The sequence below is a fragment of the Aspergillus eucalypticola genome (assembly GCF_003184535.1).
Source record: "Aspergillus eucalypticola CBS 122712 chromosome Unknown BO83scaffold_13, whole genome shotgun sequence".
Classification (NCBI taxonomy): Eukaryota; Fungi; Ascomycota; class Eurotiomycetes; order Eurotiales; family Aspergillaceae; genus Aspergillus; species Aspergillus eucalypticola.
Genome location: NW_020290287.1, coordinates 392,634 through 412,660, shown reverse-complemented (window position 1 = coordinate 412,660; position 20,027 = coordinate 392,634). Strand labels below are relative to the sequence as shown.

Sequence of the window (20,027 nt, the reverse complement as noted above, 5' to 3'; positions counted from 1 at the left end):
AGCCATCGTGCCCTACCATATCGTCATCGACACATTGATTGGCTCTCATCAGGCATCCTTCACTGAAAGCCAGACCATATATTCATTACTTCATAATTATATATATATATATATATATACTACCGGACCGTGACACAGCTACTTAGTACTTTCCAGTGAAAAAAAAATAAAAAAAAAAAAAAAAAAAAAAAAAAAAAAAAAAAAAAAAAAAACCACTATGATGTAATACAAGCTTGCCCTACTCTATACTTAAACCCGGTGAACATCATGGCATGGCATACAATCAATAAATTGAGCTAGTGACATACCTACGCACAAGCACACTTCACCAGACATGGCACAATGGATAAATCCACAAGTCAACACAAATAACAATATCACATTAAACCCTCCAATACCCCAATCATCTCTGATCCTTGATTAGCCACTCTAGACCCCCAACCCACCAATCCATCCAACTCTAACAACTATCCGCACAAACCGTCAAGACCTCATCCGCCTCATCCTGACAACTCCTCACGACACTCCCAGCAGGGGGCACTCCCCCAGCCCAACAGATACTCTCGCAGCTAGCATCACTCGAGACAAGACTAACGACGCTGCCCGAGAACGCATCGCCATAGACATCAGAGATATCATAAAACACGTTACCGGAGGAGGTATCCAAAGTGTAGGCGTAATCCGTCTGCGGAGCGCCGCTGTACAGACCGTTCTCCGTGGTGGTAATCTTCAGGGCGACGCCGCCGGAGGTCGAATCGTAGTAGAAGGTCTCGCTGTAGCTGGAGCCCGGGTCGATGGTTTGCATGCTGCTGACGGAGCCGCCCACGGACCAGAGGTAGATGGGGGAGGTGCAGTTGTTTTGCACGATGGCGGAGCCCGTGGCGGTGGTTAGGGGAAGGAGGGGCAGGAGGGAGAGGAGGGTTTTGGTGGTGAGATGCATTTCGGTATAGTGGTTTGAGTGGTTTTGATGGGAGGTGTTGTTGTGTGGATTGTTGGATGGGATAGGATTTGGATGGAGGGAGGAAGGGTGGTTTATATGTCTATTTATTTTCTAGTCTGTACATATAGCTACATATATTTATGGAGTGATGAGACCAATAGCAACTACAGCAACTACATCATCCCACCCATCCATAACAAAGACATAGGCATAGGTCATAATGTCTCACATCTCCTCTCCATCTCCATCGCCAAGTACATTAGCAGTCCACCAAATGCATTAGCAGCACATAGTACCACCCCGAAAAATTAACACCCACATCTATTCCAATCGAACATCACCGAAGCGCACAATCCTCGCTGAATCAACTGACCTGGACTGAAACCCAACCAATGGATTCCATCTCACCGCGTATATTCAGGCGTCCCATATATTAAACCTGCAATTATCTTGCCATTGCATGCACTTGCGAGGAGGCTCATTTCAGTCCCGTCCGATCCGTACATATGCAAATATGAGAAGTATTGCAGTGCGGATTACCCCGCGGGGTTCGTGCGTGAGACATTAGAGTTACATTATGTGTGTGAGAGAGAGATAATTAGATGCGTATGGCTAAAAATACTATTGAGTATGTCATGGTCAGGTGCATAAGTAAGCACATAAGCAGCGTGATGTCGGATGTAAGTCATAATAGGTATCGCGATCCAATCATGAGATTCGGCTGTGGAGGAGTCATGGATGAACTACTCATGTATGTCTCACTTCGGCTGCGGAGATTCGGATGATCGGATGGGGTTTCCTTGGCAGGAGATTAAATAGTCAGCGGGTGTGTCTGCAGGTTGCTCGTATTGCAGTGGGTTCTAGTTAGTGGGGTGAGATAGTATTGTTTTGTAGGCGAGATATTTTAAATAATATATTGATGGGAGGCCTTGCGTGAGTTGAATCTATTGTTGTATGAGGGGTTTCTGGATGGATGTGGTTATGGTTTTCTGCGGCAACCTGGACTACAATGGATGGGATGAAGAACTGTTCTTCCTGCCCGGCACACTAACAAATCCAAATATAGGGCTACCCTATAATTAGTGTGGGATATGTGAACAACAACAGCGGAATGCCTTATCATGAAGTATGCTCAACCAGTACCCTGCATCTCTACTAGGTACAATTGCAATGATTGTCCAAGACAAAACCGAACTTTCCACCTATGCATAGATCCAACACAAACAAAATTACAGCGCGCACTCCACTTAAGACCCCGCTCAGCCCGGCACCGAACGGGGCTCTGCCTGGTTCTCCTTCGTCGGGGACCGGCTCTTCGACTTGGGTTTCTTCTCATCTTCCGTCTCCTCGCTATCTTGCACGTCCGCACGCTCGGAGATCCATTGGTATACCTCCTCTTTGTGGTGCATGAGCATCTCACTCAGACTGGCTTTAGGCGATTGGATGAGCTGGCCGTAGCGCTTGGATGGCTTGCGCCGAGTCTCCACGTTGTTCCAGACGCCGTGCGTGTGCGAGACGAAGACAAGGGAGTTCTAGTGGATGTGAGTATGAAACCACAGGATTTGAAGGGGTCGGTCGGCTTACATCTTTGTACCATCGCGACAGCCAGACCTGGGTGTGGGAGGCTATAGCGCGAACCGGATTCTCGGCAACGAAGGAAACAACGCTGTTCACTCGTTTATACAATGTTTCTGTTCACACGTCAGCAGCTGCTCCCCTTTTGAGCAAGATAACTCACCTCTGTTGATCAGTAGGTTGGCTACTCCGTAGAAAGCATTGCCTACGCCCATGAAGAAGATTTCGGTGGCCTCGCTCGGTCTGCAATTGTCAGTTTTAGGCTGCCTGATGATAATCTCGGCATCACTAACTCGATATAGTTATCCCACAGGTAGCCCGCCAATTCCTCCGTAGCTGTGGGCCGATTATCGTCTTCTTCTTCATATTTACCGGATGACTGTATGGATCAGTATTCATTCAACAGCTGATATAGTCAACGAGCTTACAGGATCGATCGTAACATGCTTAGGGATATTGACATCGATGACAGCATACCCCTTGCTCACAGTCCACCCAATGTATTCCTTCATGACATCAGCCTACTACTGTCAGCAGATGTGCAATATTATGGCGCAGACACATACCAGCCAGCAGTTATGGGCTTCCAACTTGTTGGTGACCGGATGGGGCAAACCCATGATCTCAGGACTGCGTATGGTTAACTAAACGCTTGATTCGCCGACAATTAATCGGCCGCGAACTTACGGATCATGGAATATCACTACAAGTGGCACGGCTTGGTGATAGTTGGGGCTGCATGGAGTTAGCACAGCCAAACTCGTTGTGGGTCTACTTACCTTGCTAGAACTTGATTTTCGAATGACCGGGAGATGGCAGTACGATATATGAAGAGAGATGTGAGCTTGTAGTTGTCGTAAAGTTGTTTTGACTGGTAAGCGCGTATAACATCTGCAGGAGTCAGTATTGCCGGGTAAAGGGTGCGGAACCTTACCATGAAGCCTATCAGTGAAGAGCCCATCCTGAGGAGGCCCTTTAGGGTACATGCAGTGCCAGTAATGCGACTGGATCATCATCACACGCCGTACAGTTGTGGTGGCCAGAGCTGAGGGTGAAGTGGTATGAAGTCGGTCCGGCGGGTCTCCCATCAGCGTTTTCGTGACAGCGAGTGCTGACTTGGAGATAGACCTAAAGTTATAACCACCCTATTATTTGGTAAGCCTACAATTCTCAACAACCTCTGTGTGCGCATACCTCGAGACAAACAGCAACCTTGCCATTGGCAAGCGTCATGAGCATGTGTGTCATGTGAGCGTAGCACGAAGGGGTAACAAAACATCCACCAAGCTCGTCGCCTGCAGCCGCATCAAACCCGGAGGCAACTGATCCATGTTAGAGATACACGCCCACTACTCGGGTCCTTACATACCGATGACAAGGTCCGGGTTGAACTCATGGGCAATTGGCATGACAACTTGTTGAAAAGCATACATATAGTCACCATCGCCCATCCCTTGGCTCGGCCAAGGTATATTCACGTTTCTGAAAATGTCAGAGAAGCTTGCACAATTCAAAAATCTAGCAGCCTACCTTCCAACACCCGGGCCTTCGCCACAGTGATCCCAGTCACCTTCTTCCCCTCCAGGATAGAATTTCCCATCCTGATACACATGGAGTGAGATGTATAAGATATTAGGGTCATCATAGAAAGCTTTTTGAATACCATTCCCTAGAAAAGTGAGTCAGATGCTTTCCATGCGTATTATGAGCCCCTAATTACCGTGATGCACGTCCCTAGTCGGTCAGTATCTCCGCAGATTGAAGTGAAAAAGGGCTAAGCATACCAGTCGAGAATCAAAATCTTTCTGCAGCTATCGCCTAGTCGATTCTGGCAAACACGGGCTGCTACAGAGACATTATTGAACAGACAAAATCCCATAGTTTTGTCGTGCTCGGCGTGATGCCCGGGAGGCCGGATCACTGCAATAGCATTCTTGACCTTCCGGGTTGCAACAGCCAAGCAGGTCTCAATCGCGCCTCCAACTGACAAAATCGATGATGCAAATGTCAATTTATTGAAGTATATCGAGTCACGTGTGTGTTCCAATGCAATGAGCTCATCATCAGACATGTCTGTTAACCGTTAGAGAACCAGAACATGAACCAGAATTTGAAAGACATTTAACATGGGTCTACCTTTGGTGCTTTCTACGAATGCAAAATGGTCAGGCGTATGAATCAGCGAGATCTCCGCTTCAGTAGCATTGCGAGCATTGATGCGCTTCAGCGGTCGTGAGACAAGCGGACGGCACGATTCGGGATCATCGACTAGTCCCGCTCGACAAAGTTCCTTGTAAATGTAGTAGATGCGTCGCGGATCCTCTGGATGAACATCCGCTGTCGGCCGCACTTCACAGTGATAACGCATCTGAACGTCATAACATAACCCAGAAGGGAGTGAGGCGATGGGAAGCCCAGTGCGGGCTACAGTATCCTCATCAGTCCAATCCGAGTTGTCCTCGACAAGACTATCTTGCTTGTCAAAGTCTTCAGTAGTGGCGTCGCCAGAGTCTGACTTGGGCAGGCTTTTAGGTGGCGATACTCCCTGATCTTCTGCCGATGCTGTGTTCACAGGCCTCGGGTCTCCCGAGTGTACAGACAACGGCAGCTTCATGGTCGGGCCCAGCAATGGCGGTGCAATCGATGGATCCGAGCTACCATTGAGCTGGCCAGCACCCTGGCTACTGGGCCCATTGCTTGGCCATTGATGTGAAGAAACAGAGGTGGGGTGGTGGGAGCCTGCCTCTCCCATGACGGTGTCTTCGTCCTCGTCCATTGCCATGGAGATTGGATGTGTGAGAGCGCCTGGTTTCTTCCTGACTGAAAATTTACCAGTGCGCAAATGTCATGGTCAAATGCGCAGATTAGAATCAGATAATGTTCACTAGACGGTGGAGTTCCCCTCAAAAGTAACACCGGGAATACGACGAAAGCAGATGACCCAAGGCACAGGTGGCAGACAAGTGAGAGATAAGTAAGAGATTAGACTAAGGTGGTCGGGGTTGGAGCCTTGCGAACCAGCACACAAGCAGAACCGAGGTCGCTGTATGGAGAGTCAAGAGAGAGCACAAAACAAGGGAACTAGATAGTACTAGGTCCGAAGCTCAGAGGCTCAGCCGCGACAACGACCAATGCAAGGAGGACCAGGCCGTATCAGAAGAAAGTTAAAGCGTCGCAAAATAACAACTTGAGGCCAAGTCTAAAGGGCCACGGGTGGCTGTTGGTACGGTAGTCACCGCAACGCGCACACCAGCATAGGAGATCTGGTCCAGGAGTCTTGGATCAATGTAGCTCTAAAATCCGTGGTCGAGCTGCCCTCCACGTGACTTGGATGGCCGCGGACACCCCTCGGTCCACCCAAAAGTACCAAGTGGACACTGAAGATGGGGATATTGAGCTCGTTTCGTTTCTTGAAGGAGGTTACGAAAATCTGCAATGACCGGGATGTGGCATGGACCAGAAGCCCGTGGTATCATCCTTCTTGCACCGCTAGAAAACGCCGAGAAAATCCCGCGGCTCGCCGAAGTCGATCAAGCATACGCCTTTTCCATTCACTGCAGAGCTTAGTCATTCACCACAGCTTTGCATCTGGGGTCGACGTTTTCAACCAATGCATGCTCAGAACTACATTGCCAATGCTACCGGTTCCCTACGAAGTTAGTATGCCGTCGTTAACATCTTACGCACTGACCAAGGCCGTCATTTTGAACGTGAAATATGAACATTGTATCATTTCATTAAATTGTACGTCATCATGAGCTTTTACGCTAGGAGTTAAGACCTTCTCAAGCTTCCCCACACGCTGGGTTCCACGAGAGCCGTCTGCGCTCGGCAATCAGTCTCACTCACAGCACACTTCTGAATTCAGTTTGCCGTCCTGATTCCTACTGGGCATCAACCTTGGAGATGTAGGCTAGAAGAGAGGTTAGTAAGATGTCACCGATTTTTGAGGGGAGACAAGAGTGTCCTTACCAATGAGGTCGACAACACGGCGGGAGTAACCCCACTCGTTGTCGTACCAGGAGACGAGCTTGACGAAGTTGGAGTTGAGGGCGATACCGGCCTTGGCGTCGAAGATGGAGGAGTGGTCGTCACCGTTAAGGTCGGAGGAGACGATGTCGTCCTCAGTGTAGCCGAGGATGCCTATAAAAGGATTAGTTGTCGAACCCCACGGTATCATTTATACGTAGGAACTTACCCTTGAGCTCGTTCTCGGAAGCATCCTTGATGGCCTTCTTGATCTCGTCGTAGCTGGTGGCCTTCTCGAGGCGGCAGGTCAAGTCGACAACGGAGACGTTGGAGGTGGGCACACGCATGGCCATACCAGTGAGCTTGCCGTTAAGGGTGGGGATGACCTTGCCGACAGCCTTGGCAGCACCGGTGGAGGAGGGGATAATGTTCTGGGCCGCAGTACGGCCACCACGCCAGTCCTTGTTGGAGGGGGCATCGACGACCTTCTGGGTAGCGGTGTAGGAGTGGACAGTGGTCATGAGACCCTCAACGATGCCGAACTTGTCGTTGATGACCTTGGCGAGGGGAGCAAGGCAGTTGGTGGTGCAAGAGGCGTTGGAGAGGACGTTGACATCCTTGGTGTAGGAGGTGTTGTTGACACCCATGACGAACATGGGGGCATCAGCGGAAGGAGCAGAGATGATGACCTTCTTGGCACCACCCTTCAAGTGAGCGGAGGCCTTCTCCTGGGTGGTGAAAACACCAGTGGACTCGACGATGTAGTCAGCGCCAGTGGTGCCCCAGGGGATGGCAGCGGGGTCACGCTCAGCGAAGAAGCGGATCTTCTTGCCGTTGACGATCAGACCCTCCTCGTAGGTCTCGATGGTGCCCTTGAACTGGCCGTGGGTGCTGTCGTACTTGAGCATGTAGGCCTATCGCAGATTCACTCCGTTAGCCACTTGCTTTCTTGTTGATGTGTAGCAGACAATGTAGGAGGCAGAACGTACAGCATAGTGGGTCTCGATGAAGGGGTCGTTGACAGCAACGACGTCAACCTCGCCGTGGTTGATGCTGTGCAGCCAAACATGTCAGTATAACGTTCTCGCAATGTCGATTAGACTCCATGGGTCCCAACTAGGGCCATCGAGTGACGGTGAAAGACGGCACTCACGCGTTACGGAAGACCTGTACACTCATGTTAGTCTCTACCACCCGGAAGCAGTAATGAGGGAAGAGCAACTTACGATACGTCCGATACGACCGAAGCCGTTGATACCGACCTAAATGGCATTGATGTGAGTATACAAGATCATCAGGCTGGTAGATAGCTGAACCACGCCTGATAAGTCATTGGCGTACCTTGGGAGCCATTGTGTAGATGTGTCTGATCGGCAAGGTAATAGGTCAGTCAAAGCTTCGTGATGTAATGAGAGGGGGGGGGAGGGGGGAAGCTGGCAGAGAAGGAGATGATGTGCAAGATGCAAAGCCAAATGGGGGGAAGACTCACTTGAGGGTGAATTGGATGGAAAGAGGACAGATGTGATGAGGAGAGGATGGATGAAGAAGAAGAAGAGAGAAAGTAAAAGGAAGGAAGGAAAAGTTCAGCGGCGGGGGAGGGGAAGTAGAAAAAGGGTAGAGGGGGAGGGAACCTCAGGACTGACGCAACGACCAGGTCAGGCCTTCTACTGGGTCCTCCGCTCCTGGAGGAGGTACAGATGCCGCGCCCAGTCGAATGCGCACACCGGGGAGACAGACGGGGCAAAAGCTACCTGAGCTCTGCCACGGCATGAAGATGGGTCAATTGTCAGCTGGGATTCCCGGCTTGCGCCGCTCCCCAGTTCCCCAGCAGCCCTTTCCGGTTTCATACACCGGGCAAAGCAGGAGACTCACGATATTTGGATCTCCTGCTCCCCCTCGGCAGCTGCCGTACCGACCAATGAGCGTGTCCCCCCTCCATCACGCCGGGTACTCACCCTTCACTATCTCGATTCTCGAGAATATTTTGCCAGTTCGTCGGGTTCAATTGATACCTTCTACCTAGGTTATACGGAACTCCAGCTCGGGACAACGGGTCTATCCCCCGGGTTTTTGTTACGATCCTACCCGTAGACTGCCGCGGAGGCGAAGAAACCGGACGAGATGAGATGATGTAATAGAATCGGCCCATCCGTAGGAGTCAAATACCATAGTAGTATTTACTAGGTAACTAGGTAGTCAGTTGTTATTATTATTCACTCCAGAAAATACTGCTAACTAACTACTCTTTCAACCCAAAAAGAGGGGCAGTGCCGGCCTTGCCGCTTTCGGCCCGTGATCCCGGTGATGGAATAACGTTAGTCCAGTACCCCTCCATGTTGGAGTCGCGTGGCTGGACCCCAAAGGCGGTACCTTCGCCTTCCCCATTCTTATTATTCTGGCCCCTCTTGGGTCTCTCCCGTCACCCAAATTAATTCACCGGAGTCCTCACCGGTCATCACGCGCTTGGTCATATTTTTTTTTCTCTCCTTTCTGGAGCGGGATGAGTGGGATGATGGCTCCAACGGTTCATCTCATTCGGCCGGGCACGCGTCTAATTGCTTGAAAGCTACGGATCCATAGGAGGCACAATGCATGCATATTATTGCTGAGGGTACCCATGTCGGTGATGCTCTGGCCTCTTTTTAAATACTCCAACCAAATGGACGAATCCGATATGTCAGATGCATGATAACGGATGCATGTGGCTTTGATTTGGGAATCAACTGGCTGAGACTTTTCTTTCTTCCCGGTACAATAACATCAGTGGTACCGTAGCATAACTATCTATGGCCGCCTAAAGGCCGCGCACCAAGGTTTGTCCCTACATACTACTAAGTATAATTCCACGCCACAATGGTGTGCTCGGATTTATTCAATTGGCGACAACATGACTTGGGAGTGTAGCACAACTCCAAACGGCTCTGGTTTGACTCGGGTTTCATGATCATGCTGGCGTGTCAATGTCCAGGGTCGCGGAGACCGGGACATGGTTCTAGTACTTTCTACGTATTGCTAAAAAGTGGCCCCATCCAGCCTCCAGCCTTACATGGGGTAAATGCACCAAGTTACTTCGAGCAAGTGACACCGTGTGGCCACAGCCCGTATTGCTTAGATATGCCTTCATTGTCTTCACCGGCCACCGATGTTGGTATGTCAGGAGACGCAAGCCATGAGACAACAAAGCAATCGGCAGGTACTTCGCCACTCATCATCGTTTCCGCTCCTACCTGGTTGGGAAGCCATATCGATAGGAATTTCTAATTATCTATTCGCCACCTGACTCATGCTGCGGCATGGGTGAATATAGGACATGAGGTCACCACTGACGTGGTTCTATTATATTGATAGTAAGCGGTCATTGCGAATGATATCGACAACATGCATAGTCATAAAAGTCTCCCATCACAGCTGCCAAGAAAGCCAGTGTGAAGCCAGAAATGCGCAAATCCAAGGTGAATTCGCGCTCACTCCATTGAAACCACATCTATAAATACAAAGGAGGCAAGGCCTAGCAATATCTCTCGCGCTCCTTCCCCAGACTCTGTCACCTTACTCCTCCTTGACACCACCCCTCCAGTTCTTCTCCGCGTTCTCAACGGAAGCCTTGTCGCTCTTGATCTGGCCCTGGTTCAGGAAGCTGTTGCTGGCCTTGAAGGGGCGCTGGAGGTCACCGGTCGCAGGCTTGCCGAAGACGTGGATCTTGACCAGGTTCGACTCGAAGGCACCCTTGAGGGGGATGATGGACTGGATCAAGAGAGGGTTGGTGTACTTGAAGTAAAGGTGCATCACACCCATCATACCCACACCCATCAGCTGGCTCCTCATCAGCTGGCGCAGCTGTCCCTTGTCGTACTCCATGTTGGTAGTGGTGACCGGCTTGGGCTCCTCGCCGCTACCCATAGGGGCAGGCTCCACGTATTTCAGGGTAGTCAGATCTGATCGCAAAGTATTAGAGAATCGTAGCTTAATGAAAGCAGAATAGAAAGCATACCATTCTTTTTGTTGATCTTCGATTGAGTGTACAGATACACCCCCAGAATGATCACGTTGGACAAGATGTACATGCCACGGACCAGCATCAGGACATCGGGGTCCTCGAAGGGAACCTTCTTCGCCAGCTGCATCATCACCACGATGATGGCCAGGTTGGTACTGCAAGACAGGCGATATGTCAGTTATTATTCCCCCGGTAGCACCACGACATAGCAGACCATGGTCGTTCGAGTCGTATGCAAATTAACGCAGGAATCGCTTACACTTGAGGAGACACCATCTTGCCGGTAGTACTGAGACCAGGGAGCCTTGAGAAGTGAGGAGCAGCACACGATGATGTGAAACTGGGGAGGATGGGGAACGCGTGCGCAAGGACAGAAACTTCGAACTGCGGAACTGGAGCCCCGGGGAAGTCGGACAGCTGTCCAGATAGTGAGGATCACGTGATTGCTCTTGACTTCTCTTGGCTTAGCCGTATCAGTGTAAGGCGTAAGGGAAGATAGCGGCGATAAGCAAGTGATACGCAGTTTTATTACCTGATTCGGCGGTTCAAGGTCAACTGCAGCCTCAGGCATACGGCCCCCGGACAAGGCAAAAGGCACAGATCACCTGGTCGCTTAGATAATCCGCTGAGCAACTATCATGGTCTGCACACTCTCCTGCCAACCTCTGTTATATCGCTACGAACGTGTGCAAACCCGCCACGTTACGGTTTAAAGGTCTCTATGTCCTCTCTCCGTCGATTAGACCTACTGGTACAAGTATATTGATACAATTATATTTGCTCACAAGTGTGGTATGTCTGGCATTTGGGGATTCGACTACTGAGTGACTCTACCCAGCGATGGCGTGGACGCTCAGCTCCAGCTCCATGCGCCCGATAAAGCAAGGCCATCAGTGCTCTGGCTGAAATTCTTTCTCCGGATTATGACAAGATACAAGGACTTGAAGCTTGTACATCGCTGCCTTTGCAACGGCAACCAACAACCACCTCGCCCGTTATGACATCTCCGTGGATGGAAGCTGAGCAGTTTTCCCAAAACGGACTAGCGCCACTCGACGGTCGACGCCCGTCTTTAGCGACCAGGATGGCTCTGACATTTCTGACTCCTTCATCCATCAACAACGCGCGTGCTTGTGCTGCATCGGATCGCACCAACATCCACCATCACGTTCTACCACTTCCAATACTCGACTGACGCGACATTTTCGCCCCTGCGGCCCCAAATATCGACGCTTTTGCAAAATGCCTGGTGGAAAGGGAAAGTCTATCGGTGGAAAGGCCGGCTCCAAGGATTCTGCGGGGAAGAGCCAGAAGTCCCACAGCGCAAAGGCTGGTCTGCAGGTCCGTATTCGTCCTTTTTTTTTCTCCCTGCAGGCATATGACATTTGATCCATCCCATGGCGTCTGGCGGCGACATACCACTGAAACCGTTACGGCGTGGGATTTTGCTTTTTGCCTCCTTTGCCCCTCGCGATCGCCTTTTTGTTCGCAAAAGCACGCGTATAGCTTTATTTTATCAAACACAAATCCTTCAAGAGCTATATCGCACCGGCTTGTCGCGGTTTGGGCGACTAGGTTGAGAGGGGTGGCGGTCACGATCCCTCCCGTATATACGCTCACATTAAAGCTTCACTTCACACATTCAAGCCTATCTACTATCATCAGTCCCATTCGCTGACAGTATCCTTCCACCACAGTTCCCTTGCGGTCGTGTTAAGCGCTTTTTGAAGAACAACACCCAGAACAAGATGCGCGTTGGCGCCAAAGGTACGACCTTTTTGTTTAAGCCTACAGAAGGCGCACCTTCCTTTGTCTTCTCTTTCAGCCATGCTGACAAATCCCGATCGCAGCCGCCGTGTATGTCACCGCTGTTCTCGAATATCTGACTGCGGAAGTCCTCGAATTGGCCGGAAACGCTGCCAAGGATCTCAAAGTCAAGCGTATCACCCCGCGTCATCTGCAGCTTGCCATCCGTGGTGATGAGGAGTTGGATACCCTGATCCGCGCCACTATTGCCTTCGGAGGTGTTCTGCCGCGCATCAACCGCGCGCTCCTGCTGAAGGTGGAGCAAAAGAAGAAGAGCAAGACCGAGGCTTAAATGATGGTGGATACCCGACGAACTCCGGCGTTTGGTGATTGAATGATCGTTAAAGGGAAAAAAAAGCTAGGAACGGGTTCTTTATTGTGATCATGATGCTACTGCCACCCCCTCTGCAATATCACACCCGAACAGGGAGGCAAGGAAATCAGGTCACGTCCTTCTGACGAACACAAAAGCCCACCTTTTATTCTCGTGACGCTACGAAGCTCGAGATGATTATTTCCAAGTTCTTCCTTGCTTCCCCCCATCTTTTATTTTACTATTATTATTTTATCTCCCCTGACAGCTTGATGTCTTTTGTGTGTATTCCGTGTTTCATGTCAAATTTTCCAAGGGCGCTGTAATGGGAAAAAGGGGATATGTTTCGGTAGTGGGAAAGTTATTATTTATTTATTTATTTCCATGACCTTTCTTTTCTTATCATTCTTACCCCTTTATGTTTCTGTACTCTCTGTTTTCTCTAATATCAACGGGTCTGTACGAGTCAACCTTATTCACCGCCTTCTATTATCTTCTCTTCTTTCCTTCTATGCGACTGACCCATTCATTCCTACCCTGCTGATACCCAAACGAAATGAGTGGGTGTGATATGATAGGAGTCGTACTAAATATGTATGGTGTGAGTAGATCTTAACTACCTTAGTAACTGAATGAATACTTGAACCAGTTTGTATGAAATGACCACTAGTACCACACATAGTATGTATGTATGTATATTTTACGCCTGATATCATATTCGCGTTAGTACTACTAGTTGAGTTGATAAGTAGTTTCAGAGTGATCTACATACATATATTGAAACGTTACTTGTTACTAGTAGTACTACACTACTTGAACCGAACCGATGCGATTGAGCATTGAAAGTGAATGAATGACGTCTCTATACCTAGTACTATATGCTATACTACAGTCTAGTAAGTCCCGAAGCGACCATGATGAAAACAACAACTGAACTGATCAATCAAGCTCTGTGAGGGTCTGAAGGAGAGAAAAGGGGATGGAGAGAGTCAACAGTATATAAATACAGTAAACAACAGCTAGTAAGTTGAAGGGAGGTATGGCGATCTGAATGGAAAGGTAGATAAGGGAAGAGGGTGATGAGCCCACCTAATGGCGAGGGAAATATAATCCGGCCAGACCGCCGTCGGGAAAAGGGATAAATCACGAGACGTCATCAAGTCGGACAATATTGCAAGAGTTGTCATTTGTCCACCTAGATAGTTGCCCGGGCATTCTCATCCCTAGAAAAATACCCACAGGCAAAACTCTCCCCCTCCAAGAAGCTGCAAAGAATGCAAATCTCCGCCCATTCGATTCGCCACTGTATCTCCCCTAACGCACGCCATGCAAGCCATCAAGTTTTTTTTTTTTTGAATTACACCTGCAGGTCAGGGAATTGAAAAATTTGTAAAGAGAATGAATGACCCGTCCTCGGCAACAGCCACATTGCATACGATGTGGTATGCCGACAACGTTCCGTCAATTCCTCCACTCCCACTATCACAGGGGCTCCAGAAAAAACACGATTAGAGGAGATGAGAGAACAAAAGCACATTGGACACGTCTGACAGAGAAATAAAAACATTAAATGATGCAAAATGCCCCATATACAAAGTGACAAACAAGTAGATAGAAGGAGATAAGTGAAAGGTTAAATGCAAATGCTGGTGAGTCATTTCTCTTGCCATGGGCACACAAAGACATCCGAATCCCGTTTTGTTGTCGTCCTTCGTAGCCATCCAGGTGTTGATGATTGGTTTTATATTGCTTTCCGCCGACACAATTTGTAGAAGGTAAAAAGTAAGAGTAAAATGGAAAAAAAAAAAAAAGTATAGATAAAAAAAAATGTTCCTGCATGCAAGGCGCCCGCGTCTCAAATAGTCCACAGCTTTCTTTTTGGGGAGGTCTTTATTTTCCGCGAAACAAGGAGAAAAGCATAAAAAGGTTGCGTTCAAACAGCGTGCCTGCTGGGCTGCCCCAAAATAACGTCTAAACTTGGCTAGATCAGAGAAATATTCTTTTGGTTCTCTCGGTTGAGTGTCATCTCGTCATCCCTCATCGAATCGTAAGCCAATAATCGCAGAACAGGATCAGGCCTCGTGATATAAGAGTCGTATGCATCTTGCGGCAAAGCAATCTAACAAGTTTCGTCGTCTTCGTCTTCCCATCAAAGTGTTTACTCCACAATAATCTCTACACCAGAAGTGGTGCGTAACTCGTCGCTTCCGCGCGATTGGTGTCCGTTCTGGCGTCGAAATCCTGGACCTTTCTCGGGCATCGGGCCTCTCGGCTGCCTAATGGGCATGCGCTCCTGTGACTGACCGTCAAATCCAACTCCGATGGATCGGTTACTACCGATGGGACCAGCGCTAGAGGGCTGACTTTCTGGCTGCTCCCAAGAGAACATACCCCGCAATCTCCTCGGGCTCGCATTCGGCCCACCAATTCCAGTGCCCAGAGAGAGGCTACTGAGGCTGTTAACCAACAGACTGTCGTCGCGCTGCATACCGAGGGAGGAACCGGAAGGCGCGGACGTAAGCGTAGGGGTGTTGGAAGTGCCGCTCGTGGCACCATCGTAATGTTGCAGGCGCGCACCGTTAGACTGCAGCGCTGCAGGGAAGCTGGCAGACGAGGGGACGGGGGATGGCGTGTAGGAGCGTAGGTCTGCAAACGACTTGGCGGCTCGAAGATTCTGCGTGTTGCCAAAGTTGCCAGGGGAGTCTAAGACTCCCAGGAAGCCAGCAGAAGGCTGACCGCGCAAAGTGTTAAAATGAGTGGGTCCGTCGTTGCGAGACTCACTGAAATCAATGGTTGCGGCGCGGTTCAGTCCACGACGAGCTGTCTCCGCTGGCTGGACAGCGGCTGGGATGGACGACAAGGGAGGGCTAACGTTGGTGCCAGGAGCGACCTTGAAAACATGCACCTGCCGCTGATCACCTGATCCCCGAGACGCATGGCCTAGGCCCATGTTGTGAGCAAGTGTATGAACGGTGCGGCGCTGGACAGGAGAAAGGTTGGACGGGAACACGAGGGTATCACGCGCCGTATCTTCCTTGAAGAGAAGTAGCTGCGAGTAGTACGAAAGCGTTGTGCTATCGTTGAGGTCGACCTCTGTAGATACGCGGGATGGGTTAGCAACTTGCAGAAAACAGCACAAGGGTGTCAAGCCACCTACCCAACTTTTGGCCACGCTGGGAGACGGGGGACGGGGAGGTAGCGGGAAGGTGCGAGGTGAGAGACGACATGGAACTCTGAGTCTGGAGCTGCGAGGTCGCCATGGGGCGATGCTGCTCTTCCAGCTGACCACGACGCTCGCGCTTCTCACGCTCAATCCGCTCCCGCTCCTGCAGCGGCAGCATCTTCTTGTATTCAACCCGCAATTTCCGACCCTGGAGCTCGAAATGGTTAAGGACCTCGATGACGGTTGCGGTCTCTTCAGCAGAAGTGAAGTTGGCGAAAGCCAATCCCCGGAAGACGCCGTTGTCGAAGTGGTAGTTGAAGGCGTAAGGCAGCGGCAAGTTGAGCTCAGTCATGAGCTGCACCAGCTGCTCCTTCTTCACCGCAAAAGGAATGTTCTTGATGACAATGGCGGTGGGAATCAACTCGTCCTCCGCTTCCGACGGACCACCAGAGGCTTCCGGGCGCATCGCGCTGCTTTGGAGGGGACCGGGACCGAGGTTGGAGAAGGCGCTGGGGATGCCAGGCTGCTGATCAAGCCATGTCTACTCGTCAGTCAGCAACGCCAATTCCATCAAATTCTTTCCATCCACGCAATTGAATACATACCGTTGGCAAGCCTGCCCTGCCAGTGCGCGAAGTTGTCTTGAGGCTGGTCGAAGCCGACCGAATGCCTCCAAGAGCTTGCGCATTGGCAAAGCCGTTGGGGTTCCAGGTCTGGGAGCCCGCCAGATCGTAGGCGTAGGAGTTGTTGTGCAGCGACGAGTTCAGGCGCTCCAGCCGACCGGTGTCGTAACGAGCCATGTCGTCATACAGGTTCACGGGCATAGGGCCATACGCGTCAAACTGACGAGAGGGTTGACGGTGCAGCGGCTGCTGGTGGCGTTGGGAGCCAGGAGAACGCGCCGCGGAGTTATCGTGGTACATGTCCTGGGCTTGTTGATAGCTCATGGCGGCGAAAAGATTGCAGAATCCCTAGAAGCAACCAAACCGAGGAATGTGGGCACTGAGATCCACCACACAACAAAACCTTTCAATAGATCGCAACTGTTGTGTCTGGCGAAACTACTCCAACATAGGAGCGACCGGACAGGCGCTGGACACTAGCGGAGAGGAGGGTGTCAAACCACACTTGGTCGAGGGTGTTTGCAAGGTCGAGGAAATCGTAGCAAAACAGGGTCAACTTCCGAGGGGGAGGGAGGAGTGACCGATCGTTGATTGACTGCGGAGAGGAAAAGCGCGGTGGAAGCGACGAGAACCGAAGAAAAACAAGCAAAATCGCTCACAGCTGCTGAAATAAATCTCTCGTGACTATTGGGTCATCAATGGCCGTCGTATCCTTTAGCATGAAAATGTTAGGAACTATTTTTTCTTTGTTTTTTTTGCTTTTTCTTTTTATGTTTTGTCTTTCGCTTCTCAAGACCCTAGGGGCATCAGAAGAGGACAGGGGAGGGAGAACTCGGAAAAAAGAAAATCGGGGTGCGGAAAAAATCGAGGTAGCAAGAGAAGGAAGAAATGGAAAATAAACGGAGCTTTAACACGGGAAGAGGAATATAAGGGTAATAAAGGAAAACGAGCTGCCACTACCTGGGAAGGATAAGCAGTGCCCAAGGCTTTTTGACGGCCAAACAGAGAGAGAGAGAGAGAGAGAGAGGGAGAGGGAGAGAGGGAGGGAGAATTGGGAGGAGTGAGGGGGAAGGGAAGGAAAACGAGGAACGAGCAAGTAGCAGGAGGTGGTCCAGGAGGAGGAACACCAAAGGAATCTCACTCTTTGGCTGCAGTTGCTGCTTATTGCTGCTGGTTGCTGCTGGGGGGGAAAAGGGAAGGAAAGGGAAAGGGAAAGGCACGCCCGCCAAAACGGCACGCAGAAAGAAAAGCCGGCAACACCGCGACCGCTTAGTCGGGTCCGGTCTGGTCTGGTCTTTTTTTTTTTCTGCTCTTCCGCGAATCCACACCCCAAGGAAGGGAGAAAGAGGGAAAACAAGAAGAAAAATTGAAATAAAATAGAAAAAAAAAGATTGATGGGGATGGCTGAACGCACTCTGCTGCACTGCACTGGATAGATCGTGCGGGAAATGTGATGGAGAGAAAGCAACGAGAGAAGCGCGGCTTGCCCCCAAAGTCAGGAACACCGGGTCTGACTCCCTAATTCCAACAATAGATGAAACTGTCAGAAGGATGTTGGAGATGGTAGAAAGACAATAGCCAGGGAATGTTAAATAAGGGCCACCCTACCCGAAACGGATGTTAAATGGGTAAGTAGTAGGGGGATATGGGGAGATGGGGGGGGGGAAAGAGGATGATCAACACAAATAGAGAGAATTGAAGACTGGTAGAACTTTTGGAAGGGAGGGGGGAACGAGAAACGAAACCACAGAAACCAAACACAACCAGAGAGAGACAGACAGAGACAACCAAGGTGAGAGCGAATGGGATGAAGGGATTCCCGTAATCCAGAGTCAGATGGGGGACGGGACGGCGGACGGGGAAGATCGAAGGTATCCAGTGGGATGTCCTTCGCTAGTGGCTCTTACTTATTTTTTTTTTTTCTTTTCCTTTTCCCTTTTATCCTTCTTCGTTTCTGGTGCTGCTGCAGCTTTTCTTATTTTCCTTCAATTTGTTGTGCTGCTAGCAATTCTTCCCTTCTTCCTAGTTCTTGCTTTTCGTTGCTTTTTGTGTTTGGGTTCGGATCGGTGCTTTTTGTTTTTTTTTCGATGGTGGTAGAACCTTGATCCTGATATCACCGGGTGATGAAGTCACTAAAAGACGGCCGTCGCTGATCGGAGATGTCTGCGCTTCGTTTGCCCGCCTTGACTCCTCTTTGAGCTATCTATGCCCGTCGCGCGCGTTGTCTGCACAGCTCGTTAAGTGGCGGGAGGCAAAAAGAAAGGAAGAGGAAAGGAAAAAAAAGGCGAGTCCCGGTAGCGTTGGGAGTGGAAGAAGTGGGAACAAATTCAGAATGGAGAATCTGAGGCTTTGCCCAAAAGGGGAGTGCGATCCTGATTGGTCCAAACACACAGGCAGGTCGAATGAGTCCAACAGGAACAGGGCGAACAATAGAAGGGAGGATGCGGATACAGATGCAAGAACAAGAATAAATAATGGAAAATAAAAAAAAAAAAGATAACAAAAGAAGTAAAAGTGAAAAATGGGGAGAAGAACAAAAAGCAATGCTAACTATTTGTCCAACCAAAAAAGCAGGAAGGTGGATCACCAGATGAATGAGAGATATCAATGGTGGTTAGTAAAGTTCGCAAGAAGCTGAAAAGTGTTGATTCAGATTGCTTGATGGTTCTACTCCGTAGTTCTTTTGGCTGCTGTGCATATACGGAGGGGGGCGGATGATATGACTTTTGGATAGGCAGCTGGTACTTGCCATGTACTTAAGTACCTCTACCGACAGCAGAGTGGCTGCCAGGTACCTATTCAGTATTAGTAGAAAGAATGGGGTACCTTTTCCTCTCCTCTGCCTCCCTCCGGCTGCACCGCCCATCCGATACCTTCCTCGAGCACTAATTTACCATCTATCATTTCCCTTCGTTCTAACTAGCAGTATTACAGCCGTATTTTCCTCGTTCTCCGTTTCCCCCCTCCCCCCCCCTCTCCCTTTGCGATTTCCCCCCCTGGACCCTCTGGTGTCGCTGGTTGCCAGAGAGAATGGAAGTACGGAGGCCCAGCTAATAGAAAATCTGACTCAAAGGATACTTTTCCTCCATCACCTTCCTCTCTGCTTGCTTGCCTTGATCTGAAAATAACATCACACACCCCCTGATCCTGATCTAGAGCAACTATCAGTATTTCATCATCATCATCATCATGTGCACTTCTTTGTTTTTTCCTTCCTTTGGGGCGTTCTCTTTGTTCCAAATCTTTCGCCTTTTCCCCTGTCATCCCCAGGTTTGTTGATCCCATTAATAAATCATCTCCTCTGGTGATTACCTCCTCCGCGTCATCGTCAACCCCTTCTCCGTAGCCAAGCCATATCACGGACGGTATGGTCCGTTCCCCCTGTCGCAATGTTTCAGACTCTCCGTCAACGTGTCTCTCCGTCCCTGAGAATCGATACCGGAGCACTCAGGACACCTCACCCCGCCTCGAATCCTCTCCTCCCCCCTCTTGCCACTTCCGGCAGCACGGGCTACCTTACCTACTGGACTTCCTCAGGAGCAGGTCTACTACTTAGGAAAGTTAGAGTGAGCGGAGGTCTGTCATCACGCATGACGCACCAGTTCGAAGATCGCATCCTCTTTTCGTTGTCGGATGTTTTC

At 50.0% G+C, this 20,027-nt stretch overlaps 7 protein-coding genes across 7 annotated transcripts; 2 read left to right on the top strand and 5 right to left on the bottom strand.

The window, feature by feature from the left end:
* Positions 1–380: 380 nt before the first annotated feature.
* On the bottom strand, positions 381–1,045 carry BO83DRAFT_38888 (putative BYS1 domain protein). Its single transcript, XM_025532773.1, has one exon. It carries the CDS (start codon positions 938–940, stop codon positions 461–463), a length of 480 nt encoding a protein of 159 aa, XP_025387873.1. The 5' UTR covers positions 941–1,045; the 3' UTR covers positions 381–460.
* Positions 1,046–1,939: 894 nt separating this feature from the next.
* hdaA (histone deacetylase hdaA) lies at positions 1,940–5,297 on the bottom strand (the record flags this gene model as incomplete). The annotated part of the gene is made up of 15 exons (XM_025528510.1): positions 1,940–2,472; positions 2,525–2,631; positions 2,679–2,758; positions 2,809–2,894; positions 2,944–3,036; positions 3,082–3,145; positions 3,203–3,250; positions 3,295–3,406; positions 3,450–3,660; positions 3,710–3,837; positions 3,885–3,997; positions 4,046–4,184; positions 4,236–4,249; positions 4,300–4,588; positions 4,652–5,297. The coding sequence occupies 15 exons, from the start codon at positions 5,295–5,297 to the stop codon at positions 2,200–2,202; spliced, it is 2,403 nt and encodes an 800-aa protein (XP_025387872.1). The 3' UTR covers positions 1,940–2,199.
* Positions 5,298–6,399: 1,102 nt separating this feature from the next.
* Positions 6,400–7,837, bottom strand: gpdA (glyceraldehyde 3-phosphate dehydrogenase GpdA; the record flags this gene model as incomplete). The annotated part of the gene is made up of 7 exons (XM_025535340.1): positions 6,400–6,428; positions 6,488–6,658; positions 6,714–7,398; positions 7,474–7,537; positions 7,638–7,651; positions 7,711–7,746; positions 7,826–7,837. The coding sequence occupies 7 exons, from the start codon at positions 7,835–7,837 to the stop codon at positions 6,400–6,402; spliced, it is 1,011 nt and encodes a 336-aa protein (XP_025387871.1).
* Positions 7,838–9,754: 1,917 nt separating this feature from the next.
* On the bottom strand, positions 9,755–10,845 carry BO83DRAFT_408445 (PHO88 family protein). Its single transcript, XM_025534043.1, has 3 exons — positions 10,741–10,845; positions 10,476–10,636; positions 9,755–10,419 (listed from the first exon to the last, which is right to left on the bottom strand). Exons 1-3 carry the CDS (start codon positions 10,755–10,757, stop codon positions 10,034–10,036), a joined length of 564 nt encoding a protein of 187 aa, XP_025387870.1. The 5' UTR covers positions 10,758–10,845; the 3' UTR covers positions 9,755–10,033.
* Positions 10,846–11,388: 543 nt separating this feature from the next.
* On the top strand, positions 11,389–12,782 carry htz1 (histone H2AZ). The gene is made up of 3 exons (XM_025532528.1): positions 11,389–11,822; positions 12,179–12,248; positions 12,332–12,782. The coding sequence occupies exons 1-3, from the start codon at positions 11,724–11,726 to the stop codon at positions 12,577–12,579; spliced, it is 417 nt and encodes a 138-aa protein (XP_025387869.1). The 5' UTR covers positions 11,389–11,723; the 3' UTR covers positions 12,580–12,782.
* Positions 12,783–14,758: 1,976 nt separating this feature from the next.
* BO83DRAFT_389045 (putative R3H domain protein) lies at positions 14,759–16,710 on the bottom strand (the record flags this gene model as incomplete). The annotated part of the gene is made up of 3 exons (XM_025532783.1): positions 14,759–15,693; positions 15,758–16,304; positions 16,369–16,710. The coding sequence occupies 3 exons, from the start codon at positions 16,708–16,710 to the stop codon at positions 14,759–14,761; spliced, it is 1,824 nt and encodes a 607-aa protein (XP_025387868.1).
* Positions 16,711–17,099: 389 nt separating this feature from the next.
* Positions 17,100–17,406, top strand: BO83DRAFT_378675 (uncharacterized protein). The gene has a single exon (XM_025531316.1). The coding sequence runs from the start codon at positions 17,106–17,108 to the stop codon at positions 17,283–17,285; it is 180 nt and encodes a 59-aa protein (XP_025387867.1). The 5' UTR covers positions 17,100–17,105; the 3' UTR covers positions 17,286–17,406.
* The last annotated feature ends 2,621 nt before the right edge of the window (positions 17,407–20,027 follow it).

What these genes read in the sequence shown, in the direction of transcription:
- BO83DRAFT_38888 (XM_025532773.1), bottom strand. Translation starts at nt 940, where the DNA reads ATGCATCTCACCACCAAAACCCTCCTCTCCCTCCTGCCCCTCCTTCCC.
- BO83DRAFT_408445 (XM_025534043.1), bottom strand. An exon ending in GAAGATCAACAAAAAGAATG is followed by an intron (nt 10,420 to 10,475) that starts GTATGCTTTCTA and finishes CTTTGCGATCAG; the next exon opens with ATCTGACTACCCTGAAATAC.
- htz1 (XM_025532528.1), top strand. Translation starts at nt 11,724, where the DNA reads ATGCCTGGTGGAAAGGGAAAGTCTATCGGTGGAAAGGCCGGCTCCAAG. An exon ending in GCGCAAAGGCTGGTCTGCAG is followed by an intron (nt 11,823 to 12,178) that starts GTCCGTATTCGT and finishes CTTCCACCACAG; the next exon opens with TTCCCTTGCGGTCGTGTTAA. An exon ending in GATGCGCGTTGGCGCCAAAG is followed by an intron (nt 12,249 to 12,331) that starts GTACGACCTTTT and finishes TCCCGATCGCAG; the next exon opens with CCGCCGTGTATGTCACCGCT.
- BO83DRAFT_378675 (XM_025531316.1), top strand. Translation starts at nt 17,106, where the DNA reads ATGAAAATGTTAGGAACTATTTTTTCTTTGTTTTTTTTGCTTTTTCTT.